The following is a 15,952-nucleotide window of genomic DNA, read 5'->3' on the forward strand; positions in this document are numbered from 1 at the left end:
ATTAAATCACCCTATATTTTAGTACCTATTGATATCTGCATTTATTACACGTACTCTGCAGGAACTTGATAAGACTACTTTTATTCTGTAATTCATAACTCATTAATTTAAGCACATTCAAAATGAAATAACTGATTTCTTAAAACTATAACTTCTAAAAGTATAGGTGGTATAGCATAATGCTTGGGTTTGGCTCCAATTTTTACCAATTGGTTGTTATCATTCGACTTCACTAGGTATAACATATCTCCTCATAGGGCTGTCTTGAGGTGATTAGTAAAGAAGAACATAGTAAGAACTTAATAAATGTAGATGATTAAAATAAAATTAATCTGGTAAACTGGATAATTTACTTTTCAGTCAGAAGTAGTAAATAAAGAATTATCTGATTATTTCTAAAGATTATTCTAGAAAATTGTTCTAATAAGTCATGTCTTTTAAAAATCACTATTGGAACTCTTAGCTTCAATTACTTAAAACTCATTTCCTCAAAAAACAATACTGACTGGCAATATATTGCTACCTAAAATAATTTAGAAAAGAAGAGGAGAAGGAGGAAGAAGAGGAAGACCATGAGGAAGAGGAGGGGGAAGAAGAGGAAAAAATGGTGATATATGGAATTAGCAAAGTCCCTCGTCAAGATGCCTAGGTACCCTGTTGGAGGCATCAACCCCATATATATAATATAAAAAATGACAAAAAGCACAGAAAGCTGGGTGACTGCTAGTTAATTCTTTTCCCAATTCTCTGGCTCATTAAGATTCTTCTCAAAAATGTCTGTACTCTGGGGTCCAATAATCCAATTGTATCCAAAGGAATTCCTGGAAAGGCTTTATGTACCATAAAGCACTATTTGTAACAGCCAAAAAAAAAAAAAAAAAAAAAAATTAACTAAATGTCCAATGATAAATCAATGATTAAATAAATTTATTATATAGTCATTTGATGAAGTAATTTACATTTTTTTAATTAAAAAAAAATTTTTTTTTAATTTTAGAGAGAGAGAGTGAGCAGAGGAGAGGGACAGAGGGAGAGAATCTTAAGCAGTCTCCAAGCTCAATGTGGAACCCAACAGGGGGCTCAACCCCATGAACCGTGAGATCATGACCTGAGCAGGGATCAAGAGTCAGACACTTAACTAACTGAGCCACCCAGGCACCCCTAAATGTTTTAAAAGTATATCCTCATAGGTAAACGTTTTAATTATAATTCTAAGTGAAAACAGTCTACACCTACACATACACATGTGTCAATGTGAAAAATGAATGTGACAAAGTGCTGCCAGCTGTCGCTTTTGGGTGATATAGGCAAAATCTTCTTTTCTCTACACTCGTGTACTTTCCACATGTTTTAAAAATGAGATTGCACAAATTTAAACACAAATGAACAAACTTTTTGAAGGGGGCATTTGATTATGTTGTTGTTTCTTTCTGCATTTGCTTTGTCTTTTAAGATGTTACATTTCCTATACAAGATGTCAATTAAAAAGCTAAAAAAGAGAAAGAAAAAACACTGGCTTTACACACCTTTAGCTGTCACACACAAAAGGGGAAAAAGACGTCTCCTGCACTGTGGCCACTTTTTGAACTCTTTCTTACGCCCCTAGTGTAGTAATTCTCCTCGTGGCTACTTTTCTGGGGTGATTTGCACAACAGTTTTTGCAATCAGTAGGAAACCCTTTAGATTATTTCACTTCCTGCCTGACCCTTGAATTGGGGCATGTTTCCTTTCATTTAAATCGGCAATGATTAGAGAAGACCAATTTGAATTTATTCTTGAATGTGTCCAAGAAGTGATCTCAAGAGGGAGTGGCTTTCCACTGCTTAAGAGAAAAGACAGGTAGGGTTTATGGACCTGATTTATAGTCAAAGCAAAGCATATCAGAGACTGTAACGAAAATAAAAATGGTTAGGTGGTAAACGTTAGTGGCTACTTACTTCTGTCTTTGCAGTGCTATTATGGTACATCTAGAAACCGGGGGAGTTTATACTTTGCTCTCATTCATTTAGGAGTTTTAAAATCCAGCACACATGTCTAGAACCACCTCCCCTCGGCCACCCCTAGCCCCTGCTCCCCGTCAGCTTACAAGCAGGAGAGCTGGATTTGCTGGAAGAGTCGCTCGTAAAACTCTGCCTGGAGCACTCAGAGTCACTGAGGGAAGCCATGCTTTCGGAAAACCGGGAAGAGTCTGAATCGCTTGGCTGATCTTCACCCACACATTGCTTCTCACCATTGAAGGGCATTTTGTGTCGCGCGAGTGTGGGATAACACCTGCGTAGACAAACAGACCCTGTGTCAACACTCTGTGGGGGTTCCACTAGCATCACGGATGCTTCTTCCAACATAGACGGCTTTGCCCACATGTGTCACAGTGTTGGAAAGGCCCCAGAAGATAACCTCTCCTTTCCCATAGCAGCCCGGCCAGGCCACCAAGACTGACTTCCAGAAAAGGGACCCCATAGGCCTGAGTGGGAACTTACTCAGGACATACGCAGTGTGAATGAGGAGCAGCTCTCAGCAATAACAGATCCCTTAAAAGTGTACAGAAGACACACAATCTCTCTCTTCCTGGGTTGCTAAAACATGGCAAGTTAAGAGTATGAGAGGATGGGGCACTGGGGACAGACCACCTAGGTTAGAAGCTGGTGCTGTCTTTTGCCATGTGCCCTTGGGAAAGTCACTTACTTACCCACCTACCTCATGAGTAAAACTGGGCTGAAAGACTGAATTTATAGGGTTCAGTCTTGAAGATTAAATAGGATTAATCTTAATAAAGTACTTAGCATGGCACTCAAATTTTAGCTATTCTTACTGTTCCTTTGGCTTTGTTTTAAATAAAATAGTTTTGAAATCAGCCTCTTTGGTTCCTTATGAGCCCCTTGGGGAAGGGAGAAGACTAATTAAAATCTCTGGCTGGCAAGTCTGCACGTTCTCCATTTTCCCATGGACTGCCATCATATAAAGACTAAAGCCTGACCCTGGGTCTGCATTTGACAGTCGACTAAGGACCCACTACCACCCCACGAACAAACAGGCATTAAAGATCCTGATTCACAGGTTGGTGGAACAGACTTCGGAACAAGGGGACTTACCATGCCGTAAAACCAGTCCCTTCACTCTATCTACATCCAGTGCTGTTCTGGAACATCAGATTGCCTCCCAGACAAAGGCAGGGCACTTGGGCCCAGTCACCCCCTAGAAAGGGGATCCTGGGCACATGGGATACCCGGCCTAAGCCCAGGAGGCTCAACTAAAGCCCAGCAGGCACTGACTCTGATATGTGTGGCGTTAGCTGAAACAGAGAGGAAACTTGGGCCCGAGGAGGAAGGCACCTCAAATCCTGAATAGACAGTAATGATAGTAAGGATTCACTGAGTCTCTTTAAATCTGAACCAGCCCAGGAAATGAGGTATACAGAGCTTTGAAAGCTGCAAGAACTTGAAACCACGGCTGCACACAGTATGTCTGGAAATCCCGAGCGGTTTCTTCAAATGATTCCTTATATATATTGAGTGCGCACTGTGTAGCAGCACAGGGAAAGGTAACAGTGAATGGAAGAGACAGGGTCCTACTCCTCTGTCTCTGAAGTCCAGTCACCTACACCTGTGTGTGGCAGAGGCCAGAACATGAGAAAATGGGAAACAAGGCATTGCTGAAGCACAAGGAGAGGCCGCATGGGACTATGGGGGAATCTAGCCTTTGTTGAGAGACATGGTGCCATTTTTTTTATCCCGTGTGTGGTAACAGAGACAAGGATGAACCTGAGAGGGACTTATTAAAAGGTCAAGTGAACAAGGGCATTTGCCCCTGGCCTCCCTTAAACAACTTTCTTCAGCCCTGCCAGTTGTACAAGTGTGCCCTTGCTCGGCCCATCATTTCCACAAACAGAAAGCGCTAATTGGAGGCTGACTGCCAGGAGTTGAGTGAAACTGCCAGGAAGCTACCATGTAGAGATAGTTGCCTTATCCTAGGGTCCCAACGTCAACTACCACGAACACAGGCTATAAGATAACCTGGACCCTTGCAACTCCGGTGGGGAAATAACCTCCTTTACCACAGGCAAGCTAGATTCTACTTGAGGTTTTTTTTGTTTTTTTAATGTTATTTTTGACAGAGAGGAGAGAGAGAGAGAGAGAGAGAGAGAGAGGGAGAGAGAGAGAGAGAGAAGGGGCAGAGAGAGAAGGAGAAAGGATCCAAAGCAGGGTCTGTGCTGAGAGTGGAGAACCCAATGCAGGGCTCGAGCTCACAAACTGTGAGACCATAACCTGAGCAGAAGTCGGATGCCTGAGCGACCACCCGGGCGCCCATTTCTATTTGAGCTTGAATTCCCATCTGCCGGGGGGAAGGGAATAGAGGACAGAAGAAAGGGGTCTGCCCTAACTCTTCCACTGCCACCAAACCCCAATCCTAAATGGAATACTTGCCCTTTCCTCTAGATTTCTCTCTCTCTCTCTGCCAACATTTGATGTCTCACTGATGGCACTTCTTGAAAATGTTACCTTCCTCAGGAAGCCTTTACCCTCTGGCCAGAGTGAATGACAGACGCTCTTCTTTGTACATCTGCAACCACGTCCCGAATCTCCACGACAGAGCTGAGTCCCTTGTACAGTTATTTTCCTCCCATGGCTACTTCTGACTCTCCTTAATAAGGCAGGGACTGTGTCTCGTCCATCGCCAGTGTCAAGTACGTGACAAGTATCCACTTGGTGTCAGCTGAATCGGAATCATTGAATCCCATTTGGTACAGCTTCAACCAGAACATTCGCAAACTGATATCACACACTTGCAGGCCTTGTACCGTGAAAGTTCAAGCACTGGAGCAGGGAACCTACCACCTAAACTTTCTTTGTTAGGTGTAAGACTCAATATTCCCTGGTCCTGGCCACGCTCTTATTTATCTTAAACTTGGTTTCCGTCTTATTATTTTTTGCAGTCATTCCACTATAACAACTGTGCTCTGTATGCTCTGCTCTTAATTTTCCTTCACTTTGGCTGTTTTCCCAAGTAAAGGTGAATAAAAGCTTTCATCCATTGGAATTTATGAACTAGGTGAATAGTTATAACTGTCCCTTTCATTTTTCTACTCCAGCCGAACAGCACACTTTGTAGGTTCCTTAATTGTGTTTAACAAGGCAGCAAAGTACAAAGGTTCAAAAATAAAAAGATGTAGGCTAGGAGTTATAAGTCTAGAGTCTGAGGCTTGGGTCTGTCATTAATTTGCTGTGTGACTTTATGCACATCACATCGGCTCTCTTCGCCTCATTTTTCTGAGCAGGTTGGGCTGGCTATAAGGTCCCTTTCAACTAGGAATTGCTAAAATGCTATAAACCCAGAGTTCCATGAGGCTTCACCGGAAGTTCTGAGACATTAAATGTGCTTACAGCAGACATACTTAATGTGCAACTGTGCTTCCTTCCAACAATTCACTGGAAGTAGAGTTTCTGGCACAGGGGATGCAACAGAAAACACAAAATAAAAGCTTCAAAATGTTTAGAAACTCTTGTTTGGTTGGCAGAAGCCTCCACAGCACAAATGGGCTTTAGTGTATCCAAGGAGAAGCTTTTCTTTGAAGCCCAAATGCCCATTATTATTCTATAAGGAAACGGCTGTTTTCTTAAGGCACACTAATAACACCTAATGCATAGGGCAAGCGTGAGACTTCATTTAGTCAGTATATGTAGAGTGCTTGGAACAGTGGCTGACACAGAGAAAACTGGATACAGATGATGACTATTATTAGTATTATTTGCATTTTTTCTTGTTACTATCATCATCATTTCAGGCATTAAAAACTACTCTAGAGGGGAGAACTGTTTTATCCCATGATGATAAAATAACACTGCTAGTTAACCCAGGACAGAACTTTTGCGCTTGTCTGAAATACAAAAGCTAAAAGCAAATGGCCCATCCCAGTGTAAATGGTCTTCTGCAAGTTCCTTCACATCTGTTCTTACTTTTCTTGGTCTCGGGTTTCCATATAAGTCATCTGGGGACAAAGCTACTTGACTCAAAAGGCCTTGAGGGTAATTAGACTGCTTTAAAAACGATTTTGGATTCTTACAACAGTGATAATAAAACCAGTCTATTTCTTTAAGAGAGGTAATGCTTCTCATACCGACAAACTTAGATCTACTTAAACTTCACCACTGGGAATTACAAGCAAACCACACAGCTTTTCAGAAACACCACATCTCATCCTACCTGCAGGATTTACTTACTGGCCAAAGGTAAAGTCAAAGGTGAAAGCAGCGTATAACTCCAAGCACAGCCTCCAATACTACAGTGGGTCACCATCAAGGAGAATAATCACATTTTTCATTGCACTGTTCTTCATTTAATAATAATAAATTCAATACTATGGAATTCCTTCCAAGACCAATGACTGGGATGCAGCAGATACTTAAACACTTATTGTTGAATGAATGGCAATATGATCACTGACATTTTAGAGAGGAGGGAAATGGGTGCAAGAACCTGAAGGGGACAGTCCTATGTCCCACCACAGATGGAGGCGAAATGGGTTGATTCCTTAGCCTGTGTCCACACTACCAACTTCACTTCTTTATTTCCTTTTTGTAGCAGACTCATCTGCAAATGCTCCTGCATGGGTTCAGGATTATAAAGATCCACCAGTGACAACGCAAATGTCCACGTCCAAGAGGCAAGAACACTGGCTCTGGAGTCAGGTGGTCTGGGTTCTTGATCCTGATGCTTGATATTTACTGACTGGAGAGAGGGAACTCCGGTTTGCCATTTGCAAAGTGGGGATATTAATATATCTGCCTCGTAGAATTGTTGTGAAGATGAACTGAAATAGTCTATGTCAAGTACTTGAGCTCCTAGGAAGTGCTTGACAGCCAACTATTATTTTATTACCACTAGAAGACATTATGATTTCCAAACATGTCAATGTCATAAAAACAAAGAAAGGCTGAGGACATGTTCCGGATGAAAAGAGACTTGACAATTGAGTGTAACAGATGATCCCAGACTGGATCCTGTACCAGAGGGGGGAAAAATGCTATTACTGGGTCAAATGACAGCAGGTAACAATACCTGAACCTACTGTCTGTGTAACAATGTTAATTTACTAAAGTTGATACATGTACTGTGATTATATATTCGGGAATTAAAGGCCATGATGTTTGCAACTTTCTCTCAACTAATTTAACGAGAGAGAAAAAGAGAAAACAATAAAGCACTGCAGCAACATGTTAACAGGTGATTATGAGCAAAAGGTAGACGATAGGGAGTTCTTTGTACAGTCCTTACAACTTTTTCTGTAAGTCTGAAATTATTTCCAAGCAGAAAATTAAAGGAGAAGTACTAAACCAAAACTTCAAGTCTAATTCAGAACAGTCTGGGCTCCTGCAGTTTTTAGATTTTGATTGTTCCCACCGCTGGGATAGTTAGATACCACTCTATTACAAAAGCTCTTCTAGACAGACTTGTCCCAATGTCCTTCTTGAACAGTGCCTAGAGAATAAAACAGGAAATAGGCCAGAGCCCTTCAGAAGAGGCAAAATAAATCATCCCTTTTAAGAGCTCATCTCCAGGTGGTTTCCCTTTTCTTAAGAAGTTTCCTGGCAATGGTTTATATTCCTCTGTGATCCGGCCTCTACCCACCTCATCCCGTATCACTCTCCCCCTAACCCTTCCTGCCACAGACACAATGGCTTTCTTCAGGTTCCTCAGACCTGCCAAACTCCCCATTCTGGAACATTTGCACCTGCTAGAGTCTCTCCGCAGCATCCCGTGTCCCCCACACCCCGCCCCGCTTGTTCTCCCCGATCTCCATGTGATTGGCTCCTTGTTGTCATTCAGATTTGAAATTAAATGTTACAACTTCAAAGTGGCCTTCCCTGATATCCCCACTCCATCTAAATCAGCCAACTAGAGCTAGGAACACTTCCTGGGATAGAGGGAGAGCTCAAGGAATATCGCTGATGAACAAATTAGGCCACACTCCTATTCATATTACCACTTAGGTTTTCCTTCTCTCCTGCCTCACTCACATTGCTCATATTCCCATTATGCAGTCACTTAAAGTACTATAGTTGCTGTTTACATAACTGGCTCCCCACTAAATTTTAAGCTGCTTACAGGAAGGGCTGTCTCCCCTTTCCAATTCCAAACACATTTTCCAGTCACCAATAATTCAAACCAGCAGAGACTTACAGTTCCAGAGCTTAAAGCAAGGTTTACATCGTGTCTTTCCATTCTCTTAATGCTCATTGATAACAAATAATAACAATCAGAGCTAATAGCTATTGTGTGCTTATTATGTCCCAGCCCCCATAAGCATTTTAAGTGTTTTATCTCCTTGAATCTTCATTATAACCTTGCTAGCTAAGGTACTGCTATTATCCCTATTTTATATATAAGAACCTGAGGCTCAGAGAAGTTAAATTACTTTGCTCTAGGGGTCACAGCAGTGGCAGAGGCACAACTCTAATCGAGGCCATGGATCCCTAAAGCCCATGCTTTCTACCACTCTAGGATGGCTGGACAAAATGTAGTGTGTTGTTCATTCTTTCCATTCTCAGTCTGCCAAATCGATCTACCCAACACCACGTGGACACTTACATATGTGGTAACGAGCTGACCTTACCCCGGGGTGGCTGCTCAAAGTGCTATACCATGAAGGGCATCACTGAAAGAGTCTATTATCCAAAACAATTCTCAACCACCCCACTAGAGTAAAGGAAAATCCTCTATCAGGGAGCCGTTCTTTAACCACTGCAAAATCCCTAGTTAAAACTCAAATATCATCAGAAGTCTTAACTGCTTACAACTAGTATCAAAAACATTTTGAGGTGAACTACACAGATTTTCCAGCAGCGCCCTGTATGAGGAATGGAGACCATCCGGTCAAGGTAGGGTGGTGGAAATGAGAAATTTCACGAACTATCTAGTGGATGTCATCCTTGAAGACCAGATCAAGGTCAAATGCAAAGACAGGCATTCACATATGTGTAGTAAAGGGCAAGGAGTCAGAGGAATAAGACTGGGTTCTGAAGGAAAAAAAAAAACAAACTGTAGATGGTATGGAACATCTCCATCTTCTGCAAAACGCTGTTTTAGAACCAGGCCCAGCCAGCAGTGCTAAAAAGTTACTCATATGCAGCAAGGCATAAACCACAGAGCAGAGAGATAGGTTCCTGCTCCATTCAGCTACAGAATGCTGGTCTTCATCAAATTAGAGCCAACAAAGAGCTAGATAAAAGCCAACAAGCCAGTCATTGTCTAAGAAAACAGATGTTCACGCAACACATAACATTACAGCATCGGGGGAAGGATTTCTAGGCACTTTTCACACTTGGAAACACTTTTCCTCACACCCCTGGCTGGCCTGTTTTAGTACCTGTGCTTCCTCCTCTGGGGGCCCCAACCCCTCACAAAATGGCATTGAAGCTGCTTCCACATGTGACTGGGTATCTTCAGCCCTGGGCCACTGCATGTGAGGCAACCTCCACCGGCTGCCAGAATGATGGATGAAATCCCTGGAGGCAAGAGGAAAGGCAGGCACGGAGCCTCCTAAAGTGGGAACCACAGCGATAACCTGGTTATGGTAGCAAAGAGCAAGGTCTCTGGCTGGGCTGGAGACCATGGGGCCCATAGGGATCTTGGGGGCTGAGGGGCCCACTGGGGACAAGGACAACTTGTCTGGTTTCTCAAGGTTAATGTAACAGAACAACCACCTAAGATAATTATTTCCCAAACTTCAGTCATTTGGGTACCACTGTTGACGCCTGTTTCCACATCTCTACCCTAATTTGTCAATCACCGCTATGTTGACTAGATTTTTGCATTTGAATACTTTTATTTTAAAAGGAAACTTTAGATCATTGTGAAATCGCTCCTTTAATGGAACAGCTTTTCCAAATACTAACGAAAACACGTAACCATGCTCGTCCACGTGCCACCTCCAATCTGCGCCTTCCGTCCACCCACCCGGTGGAGCCACCCAGAGGAGCAGTTTGGGGAAGCACAAGCCATCCCCGAGAGGCCAAGGGTTCGAGCCCGGGCCCGACTGGCATCTCCCGCCTCTTCCCCCAACTGACCGTAGAGGGACGCCCCAGGAGTCTGCACACCCCCAGGCCAATCCTCCAGCCCCCCCTCCCCTCCAGCAGCACGCTTCCTGTCAAAACAAACCCTTGGGGGAGGGGACGGCGGAGGCCGAGCAGAGTGCCTGGGAAACCCCGGCAACAAACCCCAAACACACGCTTCGAGCCGCGCCCAGCCCCCACCGCGGCCCGGCTCGCCCACCCCAGATGGGCAGGGGGTCGCAGGCGAGGCGGGCACCTTCCCGGGGCCCGGATGGTGGAAAACTGTTCGCAGCGCGGTCGCTGGCACGGATCCAGCAGGTTGTAAACGGCGGCCAAGCGGCCGCGACCCCGCAGCCTCCGGGGCCCGAAGCCCGCGGCCACCCTGACACCCGCCGCGGCCACTCTGTACCCGCTCTCCGCTCCCACGCGGGATGGCGGTTTGAGGTCAAACAAGGAGATGGGGGGGAGCAAGAAGTGGGACTTTAACGCCCCCTGGCACCAGCGTCCCCGGACAGAGTTCCGAGGTGGGTTGGGGGAGGCCCTCGGCTGCACTGTGGCGAGATGTCCTCGTCCACCCACCCGGGTCCGGCACCTCAGAACCCGCGACCCCCTCCCCCGGGATGGATACGCACCGGGTCTGGCGCGGAGACAGGAGGAGGAGAAAGGCGACTGAGTGAGCCTGGATCAAGGATCTCTGGGTGTCCCCTCAACACCGCTCAAACACCTGGAAAACTCACTCACCATTCCAACAACCCCCAACCTCCCCGCCCCCCTCCCCCCCACGCGGTATTTAAAGGGCCGGGAGGGACTTCGAAGAGTCAGCCTAGGCGTAGCAGTGTAATCTGCGAGAGGGGGAAGACGGACCACGGGAGAGGGGGAAATCCAAGTCACTTCAGGCTCCGATAGCAGAGCTCTGACAGATTTGATTTACTACCTAACATTTTTCCTCACGTTCGCATGAAAGAGGTCGAGAAGAGCTTGGATTGACGGTGTTTTGCATGCCACAGGAAACGGGCCCCCCCCCCATGGGCTTCAAGTGGTGCAGTCCGGGGAACTGTTAGGGGCGGGGAGAAAAGTGTTTACGGAACTGGGGCAGCCGTGCCACTGGGAGCTCCCGGAGATGGAGGCGGGGCTGTCGGGAGCTGGGGGGCGGGGCCTAGGAAGGGGAGTCCGGGGCGGGGCGGAGCGGGGTGTTGGGGCGGGGCGAGGCTGCGCGCTGATCCACTCGTGGTTCCTCCCGAGAAGCGCAGGACTGTTTTGGCCACCGGGCGCACCTGCGTGGATAATGGTACAAGCTACCCCTCGCGGGGTGGAACTTCTACTCGAACACCCCTCATCTAGACGGGGCGATCCAGATTGGGTGCCCACCATCACGCCTTTCGCACAGCACAAGCCAATAGACAACAGGGCAAGTGCGCTCCCACGCGCGTCAGCAACCAGCCGTGTCACCTATGTTTGTGTCTGCACCTCCACATAAACACCGGCCCAGATTTGCATATGGTTGGACTGAAAGATTAGCTTTTGGGAGTCACACCCACCCAGGCTCTCTGAAGACGTAAACTTCGTGTGCACGCAAAAGATAAAGCATCTCACTTCCTCTAGAGTGCTTGGCAGCACCTCTCTGTTCGACAAGGGTTAATGTAAATAAACAGTCCCAGGGTGGGCTCTGTTTAGTTCTTGTGGGTGTGCTTCAGGATGTACAGAAACAACATTCCCCCAACCGCAGCCATAAAAACCACTGTGTCTTCTGAATATTGGCATTGCTTGGGATATAGTGTCATGCAGTGAATTTTGCATAGGCTGAAGTATTTCAATTTCGTGCTGAAATCATGTCCGAATTGTGGAGGCAAAACTGAACCAGACAAGCAACATTTTAAAGGAGGATAGAAAGTTATCCTTGGGGCTCCTGGGCTGCTCAGTGGGCTAAGCGGCTAAGCGTCTGACTCTTGATTTTGGCTCAGGTCATGATCTCACCAGATTGAACCCAGGGACCAGCTCTGTGCTGACAGCAAAGAGCCTGCTTGGGATTCTCTCTCTCTGCCCCTCCTCCCTCTTTCTCCCCCCCCACTCAAAAATAAACAAACCGATTGGATTCTCTCTCTCTCTCTCTCTGTCTGCCCTTCCGCCCCTCCCCCGTCAAAAATAAACAAATAAATGTTAAAAAAAAAAAAAAAGGCCAGTTATCCTAGATGGAATAATTTGGTGTTACAACATGGATTTGTTTTGGGTTCAACCCTGGCTCTGACTTAACTACCCGTGAGATCTTGGTCAACGGATAACAATGATAACTATCTCATCCGGTTATGGTGAGGATGGAACAAGATAAAGCATGTGAAGTGCGTAGAGCTGTACACAGTAAGTCTAGTCAGTGTTAGTTATTGAAACTATTAGGCAAATCACTCTGAACAAACTTGGCTGATCTCTATAAACTTGTATTTGTGTTTCCTTATGCCACTCTCTCCTCCCTTCTTCTAAAATATATAACTTGATACAAACCAAGAGATTAAGGAGAGAATGCTGTTGCCACCCATAGATTCATTCTTGTGAACATGCTCATTTTTATATTGTTTGTTGGAAGCAGCAGTCAGGATGACAGAAGCCTCTGATTTCGATTCTTGCCAAATAGTAACCGCTACTCAACAACCGCCATCACTACCTAAAAACTCCACAATAGATTAACCAAAAACATTTTCCCAATTTTTGGGCACTGTGACAATGACGCATTGTGGTTTTGCTTCTTTTGTTAGCTTGATAGGTGCTTGATGAGTGTTGTTTTTGTGTTTTTACATAACTTGGAGCAGGTGAGCATGAGTCAGGAAAGTTGTCCAGTCTACCTGGGTGACCAGCTGCCTGACCCTAGGCTTGGCACTTATTTTAAAGCTCAAATACATAATTCTCAAGGCCACAAGGAAGCAATTTTTTGTCAAAACAGATGAGTCAAGTTTCGGCATGTGCTGGGGTGAGAACCTTAAGGTAGACAGGGCAGGGTAACATCAGAGACCCAAGCTCAGAGAGGAAATATCCTGGAAGCACAATCTACTGCTACTTGACATTAAATAACTTGCTCTCTGGAAACCTTTTGGTCAATTACCTGGCCAGCTGCCCTCATACTGGCTGGCACATAAAAGACACTTTGAAAAAATATAGTACTATAAAATATTAGGCAGTTCCCTTCAAAATGAGCCTTGTTTCACATTCTTGCTCAGAGAGTTCAGGCAGTCATAGAATAAAATCCTCCTTGCTCAGATTATGTTCACGACCTTCTGGAAAAAAAGGTCAGAGGCAACCTCTTTAGTAAGTTATGTTTTTTATTTTCACACCTGATCTTTCTAACGTTCCTTTTGGAACAACTTAGAAAGTTCATAGTAATGCAGTTGGTTTGTCACCTACAAATTACACAATAGTCTAAATCTGTTCTGTTGCCTTTGGCACATGACTAAGGGCTGATGAAAATTATTGCTGGATGGAGACATAAAAATACTCATTTTCTTTTTACACATCTTAAATCTGAGTTTTAAACTATAGCGAGTCCTTGAAAAAAATCAGAAAATCCCCAAATGTAATTTTAATATGGACTTGCAACGTCTCAACCATTTACCTTGTATTGTGGCTCTGCATCTTGTGCTGACTGAGCATCATGTAAATTCAACTATATGTGCTCAGATAGGACAGGGTGCAGGGCACAGGACAGAATAATTTGAACACTGGCAGTGATTTTGCCCCTTGTTCTCTCCATGGGAGTCGTGAGGCTTCTCTTCCTGAGTTGATCTCAGTTTCCAAGCTTCACATTAGGTTCCAAGCTTTTTACCCAGGGCTGGCTTCCTGGGTGTCTCAAACTGTGTCGATGCACAAAGCTCTACACTTGGAAGAGCCCTATACTTAGTTTAATGCTCTGCTGCTGCCATCTTGAAATTCTTCACAATTTTTCAATAAAGAGCCCGCATTTTCATTTTGCAGTGGACCTTGCAAATTATGTAGCTGGTCCTGATTTCACCCCATGGAACATCAGTCTAGAGTTTAAAGGTACTTACTTCCCATTCATCGGTTCCCAAATGCAAATCAATTATTTTCTGTAGTGCTCAGTTGAAGAAACATATCTGTTTCAATGCCACAGGTAAACAAAACAAAACAAAACAAAACAAAACTGGCCCACCAAAGAACCACCAAAGGCCTATGGCCCACCAAAGGACCTATGAAAGATAATTTTGACTGCGCCTGATTTTGACCTTAGGTTCTCCCTTTGGAAACTAACCTCCTCACATAAGATATGACTCCATTGTAGTAGAAAAATTGATTACATGGAATCCCATCTCTTTTTCTCTCCCCTGTCCATCTTTCAAAAAAAATTTTTAATGTTTATTTTTGAGAGACAGTGTGAGTGGGGAAGAGGCAGAGAGAAAGGGAGACATAGAACATGAAGCAGGCTCCAGACTCTGAGCTGTCAGCACAGAGCCCGACGCGGGGCCCGAACCCACAAACTGTGAGATCATGAGCCAAAGTCAGCCGCTCATCTGACTGAGCCACCACTCAGTCAGAGCCCCGCTCTCCCCTCTCCATCCTAAGGTGCTGGGAAGGACTAAAAAGCAGTAAGGGGTGGGGGGAAAGACAGTAGAAAGTAGAAAGAAGAGAAAACAATTTGACTGATATAAACTGGTGACTAAATGTTCAAAATTTGACCACATCTTTTCTCATCGACTTTTGTCATTCTTTTTCTTTTGGTCTTAAAGATAAAGGAGATTTAGATCATTGAGCAGTTTTGATGGTTTATCAAAATGTTGGTGCTTGATTAAGTTTCCAAAGCACCAGAAACAGTTCTCCCCCTGACTTCTCTGAACTGAATCAGTATAAAATTGGAGGTTGCTTCTCACTTCAATTGCTTGCACCCTCACATCTAGATACAGACCCAGACCCTCTCCTCTCACATACTAAAAGGAAAAGCATTTTTAGAAAGAACCTGTCCCTGTTCACCCTCCATGGGCCCCCTTCACTTACCTGGAAACCACTGCTGTCCCCTGGAAAGCAAAGAGAGTGAGGACCAGGACTGAAGACAAGGCTGGGCAGGGAGTGGGAGGGGCCGAGGTGAGGTGAGGCTCTAAGGAGCACCTCTGAGAAACCAAAGAGGTATTGGCACAGAGACCTGGCCAAGACAGCCATGTCTTTGCCCCACCTCTGGGCCAGCAGCCTGTCACTCTCTAAGTGCCTGCCTAGTCCATTCAAGCACAGATGAACACTCACCCCCCCCACTTTAAAAATAAATTGGAATACCAGTGGGGTGCAGGAAGAACTTCTAAAGTAAGAGGCAAAACCCAGGAGACATGAAGGAAAGGATTAAGAGATGTGTCTCCTTACACAGACTGTTTAACATAAAGACATGAGTTATAGAACAATGATTGTGGGATTGGTACCATTTCTGCTTAAGGGAGAGCTTGTATGTGAGAGAACATGTGTCTATTCTGTATTTATAAAATGCATGGAAATGGACTAAAAAGTTACCCTCCAAACTGTTTAGGAAGTAAGTTGGGAGATGTTCCTGATTTATTCTATATACATACCAATGGCTTATTTCTTTTACACTGAGAATGTATTTATTCACTCTTTGCTCTATAATTCACACAGCTATACGATGATCATTGTATGTCCTCTTAAATATACCTTAGTGGTGGTGAGCTACGAACACTACCCAATACATATTTATCTTATTCATATTTTTAAAAGTCGTGATAAGATATGGAACTTTTCATATCAACTATAGAAAGGAATATGTTTACAAAAGGCCCCTCACTATGGTATGTCAAAATTATTTCTGCTGTGAAAGTAAAAATTACTACTTTTTAGGGTTTTCCCTTCAAGTCCAATTCTTAGATAGTCCAGGTACATGGAGTTTACTTTCATTTAAAAACGCA

At 44.5% G+C, this 15,952-nt stretch overlaps 1 protein-coding gene across 2 annotated transcripts in view; it reads right to left on the reverse strand.

Moving 5' to 3' along the window:
• Positions 1 to 10,831, reverse strand: part of TCP11L2 (t-complex 11 like 2) — a 41,781-nt gene extending 30,950 nt beyond the window's left edge. For both annotated transcript variants that reach the window (XM_040491009.1, XM_040491010.1), the window contains exons 1-2: positions 10,682 to 10,831; positions 2,087 to 2,271 (exon numbers count right to left, since the gene is read on the reverse strand). In XM_040491009.1, coding sequence (XP_040346943.1) covers positions 2,087 to 2,243 — 157 coding nt within the window. In that variant the 5' untranslated portion in view covers positions 2,244 to 2,271; positions 10,682 to 10,831. The remainder of the gene's footprint in view (positions 1 to 2,086; positions 2,272 to 10,681) is intronic.
• Positions 10,832 to 15,952: the final 5,121 nt, after the last annotated feature.

This window comes from Herpailurus yagouaroundi, unplaced genomic scaffold (genome assembly GCF_014898765.1).
Source record: "Herpailurus yagouaroundi ecotype Mexico unplaced genomic scaffold, PumYag 182, whole genome shotgun sequence".
In the NCBI taxonomy this organism is placed as follows: domain Eukaryota; kingdom Metazoa; phylum Chordata; class Mammalia; order Carnivora; family Felidae; genus Herpailurus; species Herpailurus yagouaroundi.